The sequence below is a fragment of the Cygnus atratus genome, chromosome 2 (assembly GCF_013377495.2).
Source record: "Cygnus atratus isolate AKBS03 ecotype Queensland, Australia chromosome 2, CAtr_DNAZoo_HiC_assembly, whole genome shotgun sequence".
NCBI lineage: Eukaryota > Metazoa > Chordata > Aves > Anseriformes > Anatidae > Cygnus > Cygnus atratus.
In genome coordinates, this window is record NC_066363.1 from 40,227,622 (window position 1) to 40,249,320 (window position 21,699).

Genomic DNA, 21,699 nt, shown 5'->3' on the forward strand with positions numbered 1-21,699 from the left:
GGTCTGACAGCATGACTATCTGTGCCAGGTGAGCTGAACCCTGGTGTGCTTCTCTGAGGAAGCTGTAAGCTTCTGTGTGAGTAAAGGTTGTTTTGGATGTGTCCAGTATTGTAAATAGTGTCAGCTGCTAGAAACCACACAAAGCTGAGCAGGGAAAAAAAAAAAAAAAACAAAAAAAAAACAAAAAACTGTAACCCTCCAGCATGGTTGAAACACTGGAGTATTGCATCCAACTTCAAGAGGGCCAGGATTTCACGTTGTGTGATCTAAGCTGACAACAGCCTTCCAGAGAATTTTAAATAACACAGTGTTGTACAACCTTTAACATCTGAGGGCCAAATGCATTATTTCAAAAGGTCAAAAGGATAAATATGGGAGCAGCTGACTACCCTGCCCTCTTTGCTTTACCACTGCATAGGCAGGGCTCCTTCAGAACCTTCACTTCTAAAATCACATGGCACACCTCAGTGTGCATGTCCTGGTCGTGAGGCAGGACAAGCCTTCTCCCTCGTTTGGTTGCCCTTAATTTAAGCTACCATCTAGGGCTCTGTGCCAGAGGTTATGCACCAAAAGAAAAAATCGGGGCCTAACTCTCAATGACTCAAACCCTTCATTTGGTGCTGGAACGCTTCAGCACTCCCTTGATTTTTTTTGGCACGGGGAATTTGTGACCCAGATTCTGGGACATGGTTTGGCCCCATCCTACCCGTCTGAATTAGGCTATTCACGGCTCTTCTCCCTCTGTGCTTCCTGTGGATTCTAGCAGAAAAGAAGAGAGACAATGAAGCACACCGAACTGTCACTGAAGTGAAGTCCTGACACAGGCTGAGGAGTTTCAATAGGAGGGGTATTCTAACAGGAAAATGTACACCTCCTTTAAGGTACCTTTAAGCGATATTAAGGAAATGTGGCTGGAGACTCATTGAGAAGTGTATTTCATAGCTTCCTGGATGGCTTTCAGGAGGTCTGTTTTGGAGTGCCTGAAAGAAAAAGGCACGTTTTAAATGATTTTAGAAAAGGGAACCGTGATGTCAAGAGCATGCAATGCAGCCAGCAGCCTTCCAGGACGATAAGAAGCATTGCTTGCAGAAGATCTGCACTGTTTAAAATATTTTTATGCATTGTATTCTGTTGATTACTTAGTTATTAGTGCTTGTAGAAGTCAACATGTGCCCACTGATAGAAACCCACCTCGATGACATCAGGGGCTCAGTAAAAGCAGGGAAATATACTGTAAATGCACACAAAATAGGTAGAACTAGCTGACTGCGGCGTTTTTAAGTTTTCACCTAAACGTCACTGGGATTATTTAACAATGAAACAGGAAGAGGCAATAAAGCAAGTTATTTCAAAACAATTTATCAACAAAGAGCAAGATTAATTTTATGTACAGAGAAACTGCAAAAATCACTTCTGCTGTCCGGATATAGCACGAGAGCCGGGTGCCAATAAAGCTCCTAATCCTTAAACGTCTCGGCAGCGCTTCAAGTTCTCAATTTCTGTATGTTTGGTAGCCTGGACTCCACCTACACCATAACCATGAGTCAGAAAAAGTATAATGCCCTGCAGCTCAAGCAGGGAGAAACTTTTCCTTCTGCATGCGGGATGGCAAGAAGGCGTTCGTAAATTCCCTTTCGCCGGCAAAAAGGGGGAAATATTTTGACTCCTCGACCCGTGGCCGGCGTGTTGGCCGAAGCCGGGCTCGATGAAGTAAAAGTTGACACAGCACAGGTGAGCTCCACTTGCTCGCTACGCCCCGAGCGAAGCAGCGGCGGCGGCCCAAGGCTCTCCCTCAGCTAGGCCAGCGGAGCCGGCTCCCTGACAGCCCCGGGGGCTCTGCCTGCCCCGGGGGGAGCCGCTCGGGGGGCAGGCGGCGAGCTTTGCCCCCGGCCTCCCCTCACCTGGGCGCCGCCCCCAGCCCCCCGCAGCCCCCTTGAGAGCCCCGCGGGGCGCTTGGGCACCGTGGGAGGGTCCCGCAGAGGAAGGGCCGCAGCTGGGAGGACCGGGGCGGGGGACAAAGGGCGAACAAAGTTGGCACCGCGCGGCCCCGCGGATGCCGCCCCCTGCCCGGGGTCCGAGCCGTGCCGTGCCGAGCCGAGCCGAGCCGAGCCGTGCCGACCCTGCTCCCCCGTCCCCCCCCCCCCGCTCCTTCCTGCCCGTCCCCGCTGACCCCGCCCCGTCCCCGGGCTTCCCTTTAACGCGCGCTCCCGCGGACGGCTCTTCCCCCCTCCTTTCCCTTCCCCCGCCCCAACCACAGCGGGAGCGCGCACCCCCTTCCCCCATCCCCTCGCCCAAAGCGCGTTCCCGCGCGCCCCTCCCTTGAGCGCCCGGGCTAATTGGCTGGCGGGGGCGCGCGCGCGCGCGCTCCCTGCCTCCCTCCCCCCCCCGTGGAGGGAGGGGGGCGGAGAGAGAGAGGGAGAGGGAGAGCTCTCGGGAGCGCGCGCGGCGGAGGCGTCGGCGTCGGGGGCGCGCGCGCGCGCGTCCTCGGCGGCGGCGGCTTCACTTCTCTCTGGGCAGCGGGGGCAGGAGCGGCGGCGGGAGCAGCAGCAGCACAACAGCGGCCGCCGCGGCTCGGGGAGGGGGGGGGGGCAGAGAGAAGAAAGGGAGCGGGCAGCGGGCAGCCGGGGCAGGGCAGGGCAGGGCAGGGCAGGGCAGGGCAGGGCAGAGCGGGCTCATGACTCAGTGACCGGCTGCTGCCCCCTTCCCAGCCCCTCGCCCGGCCACGGATCGTCCCGCAGCCCCGCAGCAGCGAGAGCGACCCGCGCTCGCCCGCAGGTAGCAGCCCCCCCCATCCCGCCCCGGTCCTGCTCCCCCCCCCCCCCCCCCAAGCCTTCCCCCCCTCCCCATCCGTTTAACGGCGACCCTCGCTGCCCACCTTCATCCCCCGTCTCCCCTTCTCCCCGCACCCCCGAGCGCTGCCCCCCTTCCTTGTCACCCCCTTTCCCACCGCTGTCCCCCCCATCCGGCCCCATCCATCCCCTGGCTCCAGCCTCCATTGCTCCCCGGGCCCCCCCCTCGCACCCCCTCCAACAACTCTCCCCTCGCCCCGCTGCCCACCCCCCACTCCCTCTCTGACCCCCCAAGTCCCTCCCCCCCCTTCTCCTTTCCCCACTTACCCCCCCCAAGAGCCCCGCTCGCCCAACCCCCTCCCGTGCCCCCGCCGCCTTCCTCTCGCAGTCTCCTCCTCCTCTTCTCCCCCCCCGCTCCTCTCCCTGCCCTGCCCCGGCAGAGGTGCGGGGAGCACCGGGGGTGTCCCCCCCACGCGTGTGCGGGGCCGGGGGTGGGCCCACGGGGCTGGGCTGCCCCCGCGCTCCCCCCGCTCCTTTGCGCTTCCTACTGGAGATGGAGGAAGGCGGCTGCTGCTGTCTCTGCTCGCCGCGGACCCCGGAGCGCCCAATTTGTCTCCGCTCCTAGGAAATTAGGGGCGCCTTGGGAAGGCATCATCGCCTGCTCGGCCGCCCGCGGGACCTTGCCCTGCCCGCCGGCTCTTTTCACTCCGCTAGCCCGGCAGGGCAGGGAAGGGACGGTCCCCGCGGCAAAAAATGACAGGGGCCGGCTCCTTGGGACCCCCACGGCTCGCAATTTACCGTCGAGGCAGCGCTTGTAACCCCCGGCAGTGCTGAATCATCCCGCGGGGTGCTGACCTCGCAGCCCCCTCCGGCCGCCCCTGGGGTCCGGGGGGGTCCCGGGGGTCCCGATCCCCGCAGCCCCTCCCGGCACCCCGCAGCCCCTCGTCCCCTGCCCCTGCTCTCCGGCTTCAGGCGGCGCCTCGATTTTCTCCGCCTGGCTTCGTGGCAGCGAAATGTTTTCCTAACGCCCTCATTCCCCGCTTGATTTATTTATTCCCCCCCCCATTTTTTTTTTATTCGTACCTGCGTTTGTCTCTTCAGTATGACCGCGTTTCAAGTGTCTGACTTGGGGCCCTTTAAAATGCACTTCGCCGAGCATCCCTGGAGCTGTGCGTTATTGCTAAAACTGCAGATATCGGGAGGAGAGGGCATGGCCAGAGTTGTCTGGGTGTCAGAAAGGGGAACAGAGAGAGGAGAAGAGGGGGGAGGGAATAAGAAGCTAGCCAGACATCGAGTGACAGATTTAAGCATTTTCTTGCTGTAAATGCTGGCATTACATGTTACTGTAATTATATGCTCTGGGCTACTGTTACAGTGTTTGTCTGCTGGATAGTAACCTGAACTTATGAAGTGATACAGTTGTTTTGGGATAATAGTAATATTTATAGCCGAGATTATTCGCAGCAGATGTCCTATGCATATAGGCTTCATTAAAAATGCTTTTAACTTTCTGGCCTGCAGTGTTAAAGCATATGTATGTCGTGGAGAGAATTTTCTCTTTAAAATTAAACGTATTAAGCAAAGATCAGAACTAAAATCTAAAGTAAATGAGGGCCATCAAAAGCTTTATTAAAAGAGACCAGATTGTGTTTTAGCTATATGTAGAAGACTGGAACCTACTACTGAAATTTCATTATAGCTATTAAGTGCATATCTTAACTTGTCAGAGTACGGTACTTTTGTGTTTTATTACCTCTAAGTCTTCTGTTTCTTTTATCTTAACATCTGACAAGCAGGATCTAAATATCTAGATGTTAACCTGTGTACATATGTGAATTGTGTTAATATGTTGTAGCTGTACTGTAGGGAAACTTATTCCGCTAAGAATGAACAATTTCTTAATTTTCGTGTTAGGAATCAAACCCGCCATTATTTCAGTTATCTCGTGCAGCAGGCTGGCTGTTGTGTTTTAATATAAATTAATACATGAAAATATAGTTCAAAAATATTATCTCAAAAATGAAATCCAAATGTAGCGTAAGCTGATGAGGGGAAAGCTTGTACTATATCCATCACTTACTATTTCTTCTAGCGTCTAAACATTTTGAATGTTTCAGACGTTCAGGTTTTCCTTTCTGTTTAGCTTCATCAATTAGACCAAAAAACCCTTAATTCCTCCTGAAGTTAGTTGGATTGAGTTGTGTGAATAATGCCTGAAAAGATTAGTTCTTCCACTCCATGCCATGTGCTGGTTGATAGCATCAGAGTTTGGCAAGGCTTCTGCAGGATAGAAGCAAATTTATTTTGTTATATGCAACTGTAACACTTAGGCCTTTTTGAAAAGTGCCCTTTTTAACATAACCCTGTTGGCATTGATGTTACTTTACTTTTCCTTTTCTGCCTCTTTCCATAAATAAGTGCAGGGAGACAAACTTTGTTTAATCCACTGAACAAGCATGGCTGAGTCTGAGCCTGCAATCTTTTTATTCTCCCTGGAGAACATATTAAAATGAATAATTGTCAAGGTGAATGGTTATGTTCTTAATTGTGATGGTGTCTGTACATAGGTAAAAGGAAAAGCAAGTCGAAGTTCACAGCAATTTAAGCTCTGTGTGTATGAGAGAGCAAACTCCTGATTCAGACAGATTCGATCAGAAAAACCACCCAGATACATGGGGATTGCGTGGGTGTAAGCGAGTAACGTTTGGGCCTGTGTGCTTTCAAGGTGGCTCATTTGTAACAGAGGAAGATAGATAAAATACATCTATAAGCTGTGGATGTGGCCTTAAAGGAAGGACAGTGTGTGTTTTTCTTTTCTTTTCTTTTCTTCTTTTTTTTTTTTTTTTGGTGAAATTTTCTAACAGTCATTGCCACCACATATGCTAATTTACTAAGAGTTTTTCATGGACATCTGCCCTTCATTAGAGCAGTTTGAAGAGTCATGACAGCTGTAACAGTGGGCTTGTAATTCCTCATCTGTCGGCATATTGTTATACTATTTAAAATGAAGGAAGAAATGAAAATAGCTAACTAGTATCAGAAGCATGCAAATAAAGTGTTAACTTGACTTCTGGAAATATACTGAGATTTCTTGTAGCTTGTGTTCCCTGACAGCTTTGTCATCTCATGTCGCTTGAACAGAATTTGTCAGAAAAAACTTCTTGCATCCCCTACCAGCGTGCTTACCACTCTAGCAGCGTACCGTTGCAGTAAACACAAACAGATCTGTGTTAGTGCCTTTTGGTTCTGTGAATGTTTCCATCAAGCATGCCAAGATGTGGATTTTGTAATGTGGAAACCCACATTATAGACTTGGAAAGAGCCCACAGGTTTATTTCATATGGGATAGCAGAGAGTCTTAAGATAGTCATAGTTCTCGGTTTTTAACAACTGTGCTGGATGTAGACTGGTGGCATGGTGATGAGAAAGTTAACTTATGATATGGCCGAGGGGTTGGAAAATCTCATTTACAGCAAATGGTATTATACTTGCACAATCATGTTTCTTGCTTAACTACAATAACTTATGATTTTCATATATAGAGAGGATAGGTTTATTATTCACTTGTTATGGGATTTAAAATGACCAACTCCTGAATTATTGTTAGGATTTTTATGGCAAAACTCTACGGTACCTCAGTAATCTTAGTACTGAAATGCAAGCATTTCTGTATGAAGGCCTAAATCTTGTGCCCTATTTCCTTAAGCGTTGCAAGAAATACTGTTGGACAGTTTCTTCTGAAAAAGCTAACTTTTGTTGTTTGTGTTTTTCAGTGCAGCATCTGCCATGTCTACGGAGGGGCAGAGAGTTGACGATAGTCCAAGCACTAGTGGAGGCAGCTCTGATGGAGATCAACGTGAAGGTGTTCAGCAGGAACAAGAAAGGGAGCAAGTTCAACCCAAGAAAAAAGAGGGCAAAATATCAAGCAAAACAGCTGCTAAACTGTCAACTAGTGCTAAAAGGTACAACGTTCTGTTTCTCTACCGTTCTCATTTTTTAGCTGGCCATCAGATGTATGTAGAGGTTCAGTATATTCATTCTCTTATTGTTTTATTATAACATTATTGTGTCAGTGTAATAGTCTTTTGAGGCTGGTCACGATAATGAGACCTGTATATTTTTTTCCTTTCTTTGACAGATTGGCTCTTTCACATGGTTTTAATAGTAGCTTGCATGATAAAAGCTGACATTTTTTTATTGCTAGTAAAACTCAGACAGTTTTGTAGCCTTATAAAATATATCTCTGTATGTGTACGTATGACTGATGTTGAAACTTGTCAGTGTAACTTACAGTTAATTAACCATAAACATTTCAGACAGTTCAGTAACTCAGCATGTTAGGACTACCGTAATACCTATTGCTGTAAAGTACTGCATTTCCTTTTCCCAGATGGTCAGGTCAGAGATATTTGAGTGAACAACAAATGCATGTTGGTTTCATTACTTTAAACTGTGGTCTGTTTTAATACCCATTTCTTTTCCGTCTCTTTTCTGCTTGAGAAGAAAGGTGGATTTGTGAAATAGCTATTTAAATTATTCTAAACTATCACGTCAATTTCCAGATAATGACTGTCATGCTTGGACCAGCCAGAGGGAACTTACAGCTTAGCATTGCTCCATCAGTACATGTAGGGGTGTTAGTCCAGGCAGCAGAATTCTAATTGGAGTACAATGATTGTAGTTAAACGCTTCTAAAAGAATCTGGTGAGACCAATTCTGCAGACTGTCCTGATGCAGAATTCCCAGATCCTGTTTTTCACTAATTTAAGGCAGTGTAAACTGCAAGAAAAAACATTGGAGTTGTGCCACCGTGGTAAAGGAGAAGCATCAAGGCCCTGACACTGTAATTTATAACACATGCTCATAGGAAGAGGCCATAAATGCCGGTGTATGAGCATGTGTCTACATCTCATCAAGATTCAAGCCTGTGTCTTGGCTTAGTCTGGCCCTTACCATTTGCTTACTTCTCTGTCCTGAACTCTTCTGTCTTTCTGGTGCAGTGGAAAACGCGTTTTATCCTGTTTCTCTTCTACCACAGGCACCTGCCTTACAGCTAGCCTCTGTGAGGCCTTTGCTTTTTTTTTTCTTTTTCTTTTTTTCCCTCGTGAGATGTTTTCTCGAGAATCATTCCTACTATGATGCTGTTTGGAGATTACCTAGTCATGTTGGTTGTGGGATAGCTGGCAACGTTTCTTTTTGTGACTAAAAGAAAACCAAAATGAAACAATTTTCACTTCAAAGTGCGATGTTATTCATGTAGTTAATCCTCATAGTCATTATTGTTTCTGGGCTTCTTCTCTTTTGCCTGCTTCCTGCTATTGTTATTTCACAATATTAGGAATATTAGACTAGACAGGATTTTTAAGGTCATAAAATCCAGTTTTTAACATCTTTAGTAAAGAGTCTCTGTATTCTGAATTTTGTACAATGCCTAATGTGATGGTGCCGCAATTCTGACAAGGGCCTGTGGACACTATCCTATTAAAAAATTAATAACGATATGTCAGAAATTGGTCTATTAATCTTAGCTTTGTATCTTCAAAGCTTAGAGCTTTTATCAACACGCATTTCACAGTGATAAAATTACTTAAACCTTTTAAAGTTTAATCATATCTGCTTATGGTTCTGCTGAAACTAATTATACCAGCTGCTGACATCAGTATGTTTGCCAGTTAGACTCTAAAGCAAGTTTCACATGTTTACTAATATTGAAGAAAAGCCTTTGATTCTGCATTTTAAAGCTGAGATGATTTTTATAAATATGAGAGTTCTGTAGAAAAGGACATAATAAATAACACTTTTGGAAAAAAATATGTTTTTAGGAATGCTGGTTGTCATAGCACTGTGTAGAAATCCCAGCAATATAGTCTTTATAGTAGTATAGTGGTTTGTTTGTTTGCTTTTTTTTTTTAATAGTAGTATAGCTTTTTTTGTAGTATTCAGTAGTTTGTGAGTGTGTTGGAATAAAGATAACCTTTCCATAAGCATTCTTAATCTGGTCATGTTTTCATGTTACTTGTTGTTTTTGTTGTTTGCTTTTTAATTAAAATCACTAAAGCCTGAAGAAAGGAAAATCAGAAATTAGAGTATAGATGAAGAGGAAGGGAGTAACATCAAGGAAGGAAAAATATATTGTCACATATTGAGGATTCTATGCCTATGTGGTTGTTTTATATGGACAGTTTCTATACTACTCATTTTTGTTCATTAGAAATGAACAATATTGTGGGACTAAGGCTACATTCCTTCAGTTGGAATGTTGTTTGTGGCCAGGTTTAAAAAAAAAAAAAGTGATCTTTTAAAAATTGAAACAAATTGCAGCAATTCAGCTGTCCTAGTGGGGAAAAAAGACTGGATATAAGCTTAGTGATGTTTTCCTTCATTAGCTTTGTTAACTGTGGTTTTGTATGGCATTACACTAAGGTGACAATAATCTTCACGTAGTTAAGTGTCAGCCCTGCTGAAATCAGTGAAAACCCCAAACAGCAGAGCATACAATAGTTAAGGCTTTTGTCAAAATTCCTTAATTTCTATTTAGAACAGAGAGTGCTAACAAGTTAAGAGAAAATCTTTCTTTGGGCTTTAATTCGCAGACTACAGGCTTGGTTCTAACCTGAATTTGGAAGCCACGTTTTCACACTTGAAGAGCTTTTTCATGCATATGGAATTGTAGTCACAGTAGTTTTGGATTACATTATGCTACCTAGTGTATATAGGATTAGAATTAAGATTTGTGCATTTGTAGTTGGAATAATTCTGTTCTGCTTTTTATTTGCATGTTTGTGTAGTCAATTAGATTTACTTTCAAAGAATTTCCAGTAGTATTGACTTTATATAAGTCAAGATTTAGCAGTGCTCTTTCTTTCACTGTGTAAACATACGCTGCTACCTTGTCTTGCACAGGAGTGTACTACACCAGCAATTTAATGCTTTCTAAAATGATTTTATTATGAAGGATATATGAGACTGCTTGAATTTGTATTTAAGTCACAGCAATTTTGGTTTTCTTCTGTTAGCATCACCATAGATGGCATCAAGAAGGCAGAATGCCATCACAAGCTGCCCTTCTCTGTTAATAGTTTTAAGGCTAGCTGCTATACAGGTGTAATAGCTTACAGCATATGTCGTACAGTGTGCCGGTCCTTCAATTTTCCTCACCCAGAGGGCATCACCCTAAATAGCAACCTTTCTTACCTAACATGTCAAGATTGAGAAACTCACTGCATATCACAATTACAGTTCGGACACGGAATTGAATTGCTGTCCTTGAAAACAGCAGGCATCTTGTTACCTCTTAAGCAGCAAATCTTAGCCTGACCTTTGGATTGAGAGAAGTGTAACCATTCTTGGCTGACACAGTAGCTCAACAAATAAATGTATTGTTTTGCTTGGCTCTTGAAGTTGATAGTTGAAAATCTGTCAACTTTAGTGTCCAGTCTTGGATTTCTTTTTATATATATCTGTACTTAAAATGAATTGTGAACTCTAAAACTTTAGTTGTAGGCTTTTCCTGTTACGTAGAAATAGCAACTAGGTAATGGATTAAACTTGATTAGAAATCAAATTAAAATGAGCTGGTTTTTTTCACCCCCTTTTTTTTTCCCTCAGAAGTTTATCACAGCACTGTTTCAAGGAATCTAGGAATTACATTTAGCATGTTGAATATGGTGGAAAAATGGAGTGCTTTTTCTTATATGAAATATCGTTGTCATTTACATATGCATCTAATATGAAAGAATGAGTATTTCTCTTCTTTCATCATGAATCTAACCATCTTTGGATAAATTTCATGCTCAGTCACAGTTTCTGTAAGATTAAAATTTATACTAGCAATTGCATTTCTTTATAACATGTTCTTCAGTATGGTGCATTGGTTCACATAACTTTTATGCATAAAGAGGTATGTATTTTAGAAAAGTAGATGTGGTAAAATAGGTTATTGTTATTAGTCTTTTCTTGCTGCTTCTCCTATGAATTATATCGGGGAATCCTCTAACGTGTTGAGTTCTCCCTAAGATTTAGAGAACTTCAACTGTTTCAAGAAGGAAACACCAGATCGTCCCCCTAGGCTTGGAACAGCAGTAAATATATGTCTGTAAGAATTAATAATATCTGAAATCCACAATGTACTCTCATGCTTCTGAATTTAGGGGTAAATTAACCTTTGCACTATTTCTTGAAGGCAAGTATGCTTGTTCTTTCCCATTAGTAAAATGAAAGGAAAACACAGTAATAGTAATTTTATATATGTATATGTGTGTGTGTATATATATATATATATATATATATATATATATATATGGAGAGAGGGAGGCAGGGGAGACAGGCAGAGGTCAAATGACTTCTTTTAAGATCAAACAAAGAGCATCAGATCTGACATTGCAGATTAAATGTCCTATGTGTACAGCTTAGGGCTTTGATTACCAGAGAGACTTCTCTTCACTGACCCACCTCCTCCCATCCCCCAAATATATAGAGTAGACCAGCATGTCATTAATTTAAATCTAAAATGTGTGTGTGTATAATTATTTTAATTTAGAGTCCTTTTTTACTCGCTGACATAACAGTACTTACTGAGCCAGAAAATCCAAAGAAAGAAGTGTCAGAGAGGACCCTGCAAAAAATGTCATGTTGCCAGAGGCCACACGCTCTCGCGGTGAACCCTCTGTGGTCAGCAAAGGAAATGAGGCACATCCTCTCCTATGCCAGATTCTGAAGACAACTCAATGGAGATATGAAACAAGTGCCAGAGCAGTGGAATAACTCATGCAGACAAAGGCTAACTTGCGCATCGGAGGTCTCTGTCAGTGCAGGGCTCTCCGGGATGTTATCTGGTGATTTAATTGTAACTTTGAATGCCGTGACATGTGAACAAGCTATTGCATGTCAGCCACTCTACAGAAACTGTTTATGAATGTGCTCTCAGCATGAATGCAAGGTAAATTAAAGTTGCAACAAAAGAATTGTAAGGTGTATATATTAATTTCAGTCTGGATATGCCACAGAGGAGGAGAATAAGCATGGAGTACTTGTTGAGGAGTAGTTGATGGACAGTATCATATTAATGTTGCAGCTTGTTTGTGTAATAATAATAATAATCATGAATGAAACATCGTTTTATCTTAGATGCTTGCTAAAGCAATTAGGACTTCTGAACAAAAATAGAAAGTATCATCAGATCAATTTTTATTGCTTGAAGCAGCAAGGTGTTTTGTTCTTGCTTTCTGAATCATGGGAAAAGCTTGATCTAGGATTATTTTAGTGCTCTTGGCATTTGAAATTAGAAATTTTTTTGTTAAGCTAGAACAGAGGGAGAAAAAGAAAAAGCTCTGTACCCATTTCTTTTCAGAATGGAAAGGAAATGGACTAGGATTTAGGAGGATGATTGGAAAGCTTTTGATCTAGGGCTTAAGCTACACTTGCCAATCCATTCTTGATGTCTCATGGGCTCATTGTAATGCAATGAAATATTAACTGCTCCTATTATTATATGTAAAGCAAAAGAATCATCCCTGACTCTGTGGAAGTTCAATACCATCACTCGCTCACTTCCCAAAAGGCAGAAAAAACAAATCAACCCATAAAACATGAAATTGAAGGTTTCATGCTATTTAAGTTTTGTGTTTTGAATTTGCAATAGCATAAATTTCAAAAACATGGTAGAACTATGTCATAGACAGAAGAAATATTTTCAGTGTCTCCCACAGCTGTAAGATCTTCTCTCTTTTAAAAGGTGTAAATTGTTAGGATTGTTTAAATCCAGTGACTTTTTAAAAGAAACATAAATGTTTGGTGTGCTTAGACTTCACTAATGAGATTTTTCTTTCTAAAAAAGGTGTTGGGCTTGCAGTATTACTACAATGACTTACTGCAAATATTGATTAAGCAGCCTCTGTTTGTATCTTTACAAGAAAAAAATATAGATACTTATTGGTAAAATTCTACTTCCTGGAGATGTAAATATTTCCATGAATAGAATAAACAAATAAACATTGAATTTGTTTCTCTCTACAGGAATAACTGGTGTTTGTATGTAAGGTTAGGATGGACAGGGGTTGAAAGAAAAGCTAATGTGTCTGAAAGACTGTTTTTAATCTTTTCAACTATGTTGGCTGGTCTAATAAAAGATTATTACTTCTACCTAACAATCTTGCCGATGTATGTCCTAATTATTTCAGAATGTGAATGATAAAGAGTTGGAATTTCTGGTTCAGGCCAGTTCCTCTACTGCTTTTGGTTTGTTGATTCATTACGGCCATAAAATCAACACATACTGGCATAAGGGGAATTTTGATAGTGGCTGTGAGACTCCTTAGCATGTAAGGTTGTATTTGGATCTTGACATTATGTAGAGAATTAGTGTAAACTGCTCATTTCCATGTTATATGTGCCAGTATATGTGAATGTTTATTTTGAGATACTTTTTTTTTCTGTATTTATGTGCAAGATGGGTGGCAGTCATTTTTAACAGGATGTGTGTGTACTTCGCATCAGACCTGAGATTTTTGGTTGTGGCTTGAGCACCTATCTCAGGAATTTGAGTGGTGTTGTCATTTAGGTTTTCTTTCTTAGTGTGGGGAATGCAAGTACCTGTAGTACATGAAATCTTGAGCAGGAGAAAGGGAGAAGAAAATACGGAGGGAATGCTGTCTTTCTTTTCCTTCCTCCTTCTAAATGTTTGTGTTTTTGCCCAGAAATAGCAGCCTATAAAAAGGCCTTGGGGTATAGTTTATAGGGAGAGTGGCCATTGCAGTCCTGCGTATGGCGCTCTGGCATATCTTTGGCAAATGTACAACTCCTACAAGCTCCTTTGGGAGCTCAGTGAACTCCTACCACGTACACTTGCATTTTTATGGAGTGGGAGATACTGACTTCCATGGAGATGCTGGTATAAAGAAAAGGAGCCATATCACCAGATGTGGTGCAGATTAAGAATTCAAGGGCTTGGCATGGTAATATAAGCCTTGTAGTACCCAGAAATCCATAAGAACTGCATTGCAGTGCCTGGAAGAACAACTCCAGCAGGGTGCCAGTAACAAGTGAGCACCGCTGTGTCGGCCTGCACTAGGCCAGTCCAGCCTCAGGCCTGTATCGGTGGCCGGGAGGATGTGGCCGAGCACACGCTCTCATGTTTGCGGATGACGGTGAACTAGGGGGAGCAGTTAGTATGGGCGAGGGTAGGGCTGCTGTTCGGAGGGACTTAGGCAGGCTGGGTTGACGGGGGACTCAAGAAATTCAACAGCATCCTGGCTGCGTTAACTGGAGCATAGTCAGTAGGTAGAGGGAATCAGTCACCCACCTTTACTCACCACTCGTTAGGCTGCATCTGCAATAACCTTTCCAGTTTGGGGCCTATTAGTACAAAGAAACGGAGCACGTTCAGCAGCAGGGGGGCTTTGTAGCAGCCCCCCGACACCTGCAAGAAGGCTATGGAGAAGGCTGGACCAGGCTCTGTATGTCAGAGCAGGGGTGAGGATGACAGACAACAATGTTGTACTGATGGAGCAAAAAAACTGAACTGCACAAGAGATATCAAGCTAAATATTCTGGAGAGCAAGGCAGAGGGCTGTGAGGCATATAGACAGAGGGTAAATGGAGAAGTAAGGTGTATGAGAGCTGAGAACCCTGACCTCTAGGAAAAGCAGGGTTTTGTAGGTTGCTGTGCATGGAATAACTCATCCGATATTTGGGTGCTCATTTAAAAAAAAAAAAAAAAGTTTGTTTTTTAGCATCTTGATCTCAAGCAGTTTCATGAAACCTTATAGCATCAGCTTTCCATTAGAAATGTTAAGAAATATTATTATTAATTACTGTAGAAATGTTTATGAAGTTGAATGAAATATTTTGCAAAAATAAAGTCCTGACACCTTTTTTTTTTTTTCTTCTTCTCAAGAATTCAGAAAGAACTTGCAGAAATTACGTTAGACCCTCCTCCCAACTGTAGGTAAGTTCACATGGATTTCTTTTAATTTGGAATATGGAAATGGAATATGTGGAATTGTGGAAAATACATAGAGGCTGGGGGTAACTGTATCCACTCCTTTATGGTAATGAGCAGTTTTGGAATAAAAGATGACAGATAACGTTTGCCTACATTTGAATTGATGTGACATACTTCCTGGTAGCAAAAGTAATGGTAAAAACTAATGAAAAATATGACGTGTTGATAGATACAAGGTAAAAATCAAATCATCTCTCATTTGAGGTATTAAATAGCATTTTTTTTTGATTCTGTAAAGTGTAATTTTGGTGGCAGTTACTGGTGTGTTTGATTCCTTTTTCTTGCAAATTGTTAACACACTGTGAATATAATGGAGAAGGAAAAATGCTACAAGCGCAAACTATTATTAATCTTCTGACTGTGTTTCTGGTGATCAATTATGATAGTGGAAACTTCCTGAAATGGAGGCTATCATCACATATGCTTCTTAATAATTACCGCTTTTCTTTTTTTTAATATTTTTTTTGGTGAGGTATTTACTTAATGGCGTTTTTTAAATCTGCTTTGAAAGGAGTAATGAGGCAGGCCTAGAAAACCTCATTGCTTTGCAGCTGGGGTGGTGTGTGGTTGTTTTCAGATGTCTGTCCGGGGCTTCTTGCCTATCAGCTTGAGACGTGGTCTGTGCAGGGCATGCACGAGGGCTGCTCGGCACTGTTTGGTGGAGCTGTGCAGTGGTACTGCTGGCAGTGAGCAGTCGGGCACGGGGCAGGTGAGCAGCTCCATCCTGTCCTGCCACCTGACTCCAGCTGATGTGGTGGCTCGCGTTTGTTCTATCAACGTGGTAAAAGGCAAGATTGATAGAAATGGCTGATTGCACGCAGCTTTTGTAATGAATCCCAGTACGTTTCAGTATCGAATTAACTAAGCAACTGGTAGTAAAAATGACAGTTGGCTTTATTGTTTTGGTTTCTTGACAAAAGCATGAGAAAATATTCTAACAAGATTTGATGTGGTTGTGCTGGGTCTCAAGATGTAAGTCAAGTGGCTACATACTAAAGCACTGCATAGCAAAGTAGCCTTGCAATAATAGCATTCAAAGAGTATTTCAGTCAATTAGGATGAACAGTTCTTTGCTAGATGAAATATTTTAATAGCTAAGCTGTTCTGTCATACTTACGACTGTGTGCGATTCCAATCACTTCAAAGCTGTTTCAAACGGCAGGTCTTTACTTAGGTGTTGATGACTGATGCCTATTAGTGGATTGATTTGCTGAGATGAATATAAAACTTCAGTCTGTTGTAGAAGAATGCGTATGTCTTTGAACTGAGTCCAGAAGACTTATAGTTTTTACAGCAGTAGCATTTGTTCTGGTTTTCTGAATCCTTCCCTTTGTAACAAAGAAGTTGTTTCAGTATACAAAATACTGTTGTTTGCTTTTCTTTTGCTAGCAAATGTAAACTGAGCATTGGCTGTCTTAGTAGAAAGCCCTTTGGTGACTTGCAGTTTAAAAAAAAAAAAAAAGTGAGCTGCAGATTTCCTGTTTTGCTTTGTTTTTGAATTATTTACACTAATGATAAAATAGCAATGAAATGCACTGCATGATGCTGTTTTGCAAAATCAAAAAATTGTATCTAACTTAGTGTCTGCTGTGATCCTGATAGATAACCATTAGTAATTTTACTATTAGCAAATATGTTTTATAGTCGATTCGGAATTACTTCATTTAGTTTTATGCTCTGTTGACACAATCTAAACAGTGTTTTCATTTGAACTTCATCTATTTTCTATTATAGTTAAACATTACAAAATAAATACATCAGCCAGACATGGTTCTTTAGCATAATGAAGAAAGCCAAGCTGCAATAGACTATCTCTTACCCTAAAGTATTGACACATACTTTCTTGTTTTTAGTAGAAGTTAGGTCATTGTTTTAAGTGGTGGTATCTTTTCAGTTAAGAAGTTACATTTCATAAAAATAAGTTCCTTACAAATTAAGGCTGCTTGAAATGGTTGCAATTCCAGCCTCCCTTCACTATGTGTCCTTTTTTATTTCAGTGGGGAATTTTATATATATAAAAAGTCATGCTTGGGCAATAGCTATCCGATAAAGCTCCAAACTAAATGTCACCAGATGCAAAGGAAAACGTCATAATTCACGAATACTATCTAAGCAGGTTTTTAGGAACTTTTGATACTCAGGATATTGAGCTGAATTGGAACTTGGGTGGAATATCGCAAGATATGCTGGAAGACTTCCAGTTAACTACAGCAAGCCAAACCTTCGTGTCTTCCTCTTTCTGGGAGGAAAAAAAAAAAGAAAATGGAACAATTCCTCTAGTACAGTAGCATCTCTTAATGGCATGGTAGGCTACAGAGTCGATACAAGCTCCAAGCGAGTTGCAGCTTCCACTTCTGTGGCAGCTGCAATGTTAACACTTCCCCCGCCTCATCCCCCAAAAAAGAATAGGCTATGTAATCTTCTTGTTTGCCTGAAAGACCAAAAAAAAAAAAAGTCTTGCATGCACATGTGCTTTGTAATGGGCAGATTATCACTGCTGTGACTTGCAGCATCTTTTCCCAAAACTATGGAAAGCTGTGTATTTCAGAATTAATTAAAAAAAAAAAAAAAAACTATCACATTCCTCTTTAAAAGAGGATTTAATCTCATAAGAAGTCAGGGTTGCCTGTTTCCCTCAGTAATGTATTTTGTATGCTGTAGTTTGTGTTCTGGCAATAAAAGGAGTCCTATTGACAAACTTTGGATCATTCCCCAGGACTGAGAATATATAATGTACTAAGTGTCAGAAAGTCAGGTCAGGGGGTGTGTGGGAGTTGAGCGGTGTAATCATTGCTATTTTCGGAGGAAGGCATGTAAAATAAAGTCTGTTATACATTACGTTTTACAGAAAGAACTGGATGTTTTCTGGTGTGTGTTCCCCCCCCCCCCCCCCCTTTTGTGCAGAGCTTAATTTACTGTCAAGGAGAGTCATGAATGCTAAGCAGGTACGTTTGTATTTTAAATCAGCAACATTGTGACATTTTAGTTTGTCAGGAAACAATATAGCTAAATTGTAGAGATTTTGCAGCCTGCTCTCTTTTTTTTTTTTTTTCCTTCTCACTGGAACACCACAACTTGATTGCTGAAAATGTTGCGCATCTGATACCTCAGAGTAATACAGAGTATACCTTTTCTCACAGGTGATTAAAAAAAAAAAAAAAACAAAACACTAATCTTTCAGTATCATTTTCATATGTTGCACTGCTGGAATATAGGACTAGTTGGGAATTCCTGTAGCTAAAATAATGCCATTTAAAACTTTCCTATATTTTGAACAGCATCTTGTCAAAGACAGCAGATATCAGAATACACCTATTGTCAGCATTGTATACTATTTCCCTTCTTGCTAGCAAGAGAACATCTCTGTGGCAACTAATACCAATTGGTTACATGGGAAAATAATATCTGGAAAGCATTTCATGTATTTTTAGCTTCTTTCAATCTGAACTTAACAGCTGGAAACAAGGAGAGCCAGCATAAAGCGAATAGCAGCTCTCTGTGGACAACATTTGGAGCAACTGCTCAGAATTTTCCTATTAAGTCATTGTTGTTCCCCATCTTCCTCTTTGTGTTTTCTTTTGATGTCCTCTGTGATAGGTGTCACCGTCCTTCTCTTTTCTGTGTATTTACTGCAATTCTTTTTATGTGTATTCATTTTATTTCCTTTTCCCTGTAGTGATATGGGTGATGCTTGAGGCTCAGAAATAGACTTTAAGCAGCTGTGTAGCTTAGTGGACAAAATGACTGATACACGTTCCAAAATAATCAATTTAACACCCTGCATGTAGCTTTCTCTCTTCTATTCGTTTGGAATCATTACATTAATTCATTGCTTCTTATGCTGTCTGCAAAACTGACAAACAACCAACATATCTGACCGTCATATTTCAGCTCTGAAAGCCAATCACACTGAAAAGATTATTAAAACGCAGTTCTTCTTGGGGTGATGTAGAGAGGAGTCAAGTGGAGCGGGAAAATTATTTGACTTGGTTTAGGAGGAGAGGTCAATGTGCCTCATGCATGCCTCTTGTGCTATTAATGACTACATTAAGGCTGACATTCCTGTTCAATATTGCTCTGGCTCTGTTTTTGTTAAAATGGTGAGGCCATGATCTTCACAACTCTAAGGGATTACGTGAATCCCGTCGATCTAAGTTCTTCTCTTGGGGCCATTTGTTTAAGCTCTTGCCTCATAGTACTTTAAAGCTAAGGAGATGGCACGTGTCAGGAGCAGAAAACAAACGTTAGCACGATTTCATAGGAAGACCAGAGGGAAAGGACTGTCAGCATTGCTCCCCAATGCAGAGTGATAGAAGTGCAAGGAGTTAGAGCAGTAGGTACGGTCACTATCTGTCATGCTACCCTGGCATACCCGATTCTCCTTCATTACCTCTTGCTCAAGGAGATCTTCCCCTCTTCCCCATGTGCATACACCCATCTCAATCATGGATGCTCACATTGCTTTACAATGTGAGCAAATAGATGCCTTACTGTTTTTTGATTCGGTTTTGTTTGTTTTGTTTTAGATCTTGTGCTCATGACATCAGTTTCTTCTGGTAGGGGTTTCATTGAAGGAGAACCTGGGTGCCAAATTCAAGTGGGGAAAAAAAAATCCCTCAAGATGTAGCAGCTTATATCTCTATTTTAAAATAAACTGCTATCAGTGACTTTGATTGTTTTAGTTAAGGATGCATCAGTTTGTTGCCATAGGCACATGACTGTGATGCATGTGATGCTAATGTGTGAGCAAGATGAAAACTGGAATAAGGAATGCTTTCTTTGAACATTTTTCTTCACAAGCATTTCCAGCTTCCTTGGCATGAATGTGGGCTCTCTTCCTGTTACGTTACATTACCCGTGGAGTTTACCTTCTGCCTATGTAGGCTTACTTTGATCTGCAGCTAATTTCCTATACCCTTTTAGAGAAAGTGTGACACAAAACTATATATAACTTCTCCTGGCTGGACCTCTTCAGAATTTATAGCAAATAGCAAAAATTCATCAAAAAGATGAGCCTCAGAGCAGTGATGTTAATGCACAGGATCCCGTTGTTTTAAATCTATGAGGTATCAACATTCATTTGAGGGTAGAAGAATGAATGTAAAACCTTTCTGAGTGCCATTGCAACTGCTTTATTTTTTAATGTTGATTCCCTTTCTGCTTCAAAAGCAGCAAGGAACATATCCTAAGAACAAGTAAATTGATGATTGCACTGGGATTATATTTTATAATAGCAACTATATTATATTTTATCACTTGAGTTTGTCTGGTTTTTTATAACTATTATTTTGGATTTATTACCATGATATCCTGAAGTACCTTGGATGAAAAGGGTCAAGTTACATTTTAATATATAATCTTTTAATTCCTTTAGCTATTTTCTTTTAGGACAATGCAGGAAAGTGTCAGTTGTGCCTTAAAGTCAAAAATATGCAGCTCTACTAAAACATATTTTAAAAAAATATCTAGTTTTGAATGTTGAAATGACCTTTTGATGGAGTATTGTTCTTGAAGTATCTGTTATTAAAAATAATGCATGCAAGTTTCCTTTTGCGGGTTTTCCATGTGTCAAGATGCACTGTACTTAAATATCTAAAATATAGCTGATGTTTCTTAGTGATCTGATATCTTGGAAGATGTATGTTTGAGATGAAAAAGTACTAGACAGCACTTTGCTGGCCACTGCCCTTCCCTTTCATAGGTGTAAGATAGCAAAGAAACAAATTACATATTTTTTTTAATTTAATAAACTAAAATTTGAATCTCCACTTGAGTCATTTTCTGCTTACTGTAGAGGGGGTGATTTTAGGATTGGCTAGAGGCAGCCCTCAAAAGCTGCAGGATCCGTTGCAGGCATTGGTGGCTAGAAGCCTAAGCAACTCTTAATGAAGATCACTGGGGAGAGAGGAGGGGCAGGGGAAGCAGTAAAGGGATCCTGCCACTGGCTGCTTGCCAGAACTAGCAACTTCACTCACCCATGACAAAACAAGGAACAGGCTGACGGCACCCATGGGTACCTCCCGGTGTAACAATACCACTGTATTATTCCCGTCAATTCTGCCAGTTTTCCAGTGGTGACCCCTTCTCTCCTAGAAGGAAAAGAGAAGAGAGAACTGTATTAGCAAAGAATGAAAATAGTTCAGCAAGCATTGTGTTAGTGTACATTTGGAAGAACAAGGGGATGCCATAACTTATTCCCTGGAACAGCTGAGCCAGGAGTATGGGTGGAGATTTGGATGTAATGAGGGGTCATGATGATTGCCTGTTCTTTGAAGCAGAAAAAGACATGCAAGTGCCCAGAAAGGAGTTTATAGGGGACATGGAAGGATCCTTGATATTTGTAGTGTGTTTAGTGTACAAGAGAATTAAAGCTCTAGTTTAAACCCAAGTATTGGGAGGGTGGAGTGGATGATTATACCAAGGGTAAAATAAAGTAAAACAAAAAAAACACTAATATTTATGGTGCAGAAAATTCTGAACAGAGAAATTTTTCTTCCAGTGGGTTTATATCTGGTTCAACTTGTCTTTGTAAGCTACCCTGTTAGGAAGTGTAACAAGGACAGTCCTCAATGCTTTCTGGTCCAGAATTTTTCAGACTACCTTCCATAGACATTTCTTTTGGCCTCTTTTATTTACCTGAAGAAAAACTTTTCCTGCCATCCTGAACGTGGTTTATAGCATAAAAATGATATTGTATGCATATGTTTTTGTAATCTCTTCAATACAGCCATCATAAAACACCAAAAACCAACGTCTCCCCACCAAAACCTAAAATAAGTGTGTCAAATAAACAGTCATTGCTTGCCAGCAAGGGAAACAAAACCATGTTGGCTAAGACTTTGCCTAGTTGTTAGGAGACTTTGTGAAGAAGTAGTTATATTTGTAGCTTTTAAATTGTTAGCTATTTCT

General features: G+C 41.6%; 1 protein-coding gene across 1 annotated transcript in view; it reads left to right on the forward strand.

Annotated features, from left to right (window-relative positions):
• The first annotated feature begins 2,477 nt into the window (after positions 1-2,477).
• Positions 2,478-21,699, forward strand: part of LOC118252782 (ubiquitin-conjugating enzyme E2 E2) — a 212,318-nt gene continuing 193,096 nt past the window's right edge. The window contains exons 1-3 of the mRNA XM_035556441.2: positions 2,478-2,775; positions 6,563-6,751; positions 14,683-14,733. Coding sequence (XP_035412334.1) covers positions 6,576-6,751; positions 14,683-14,733 — 227 coding nt within the window. The 5' untranslated portion in view covers positions 2,478-2,775; positions 6,563-6,575. The remainder of the gene's footprint in view (positions 2,776-6,562; positions 6,752-14,682; positions 14,734-21,699) is intronic.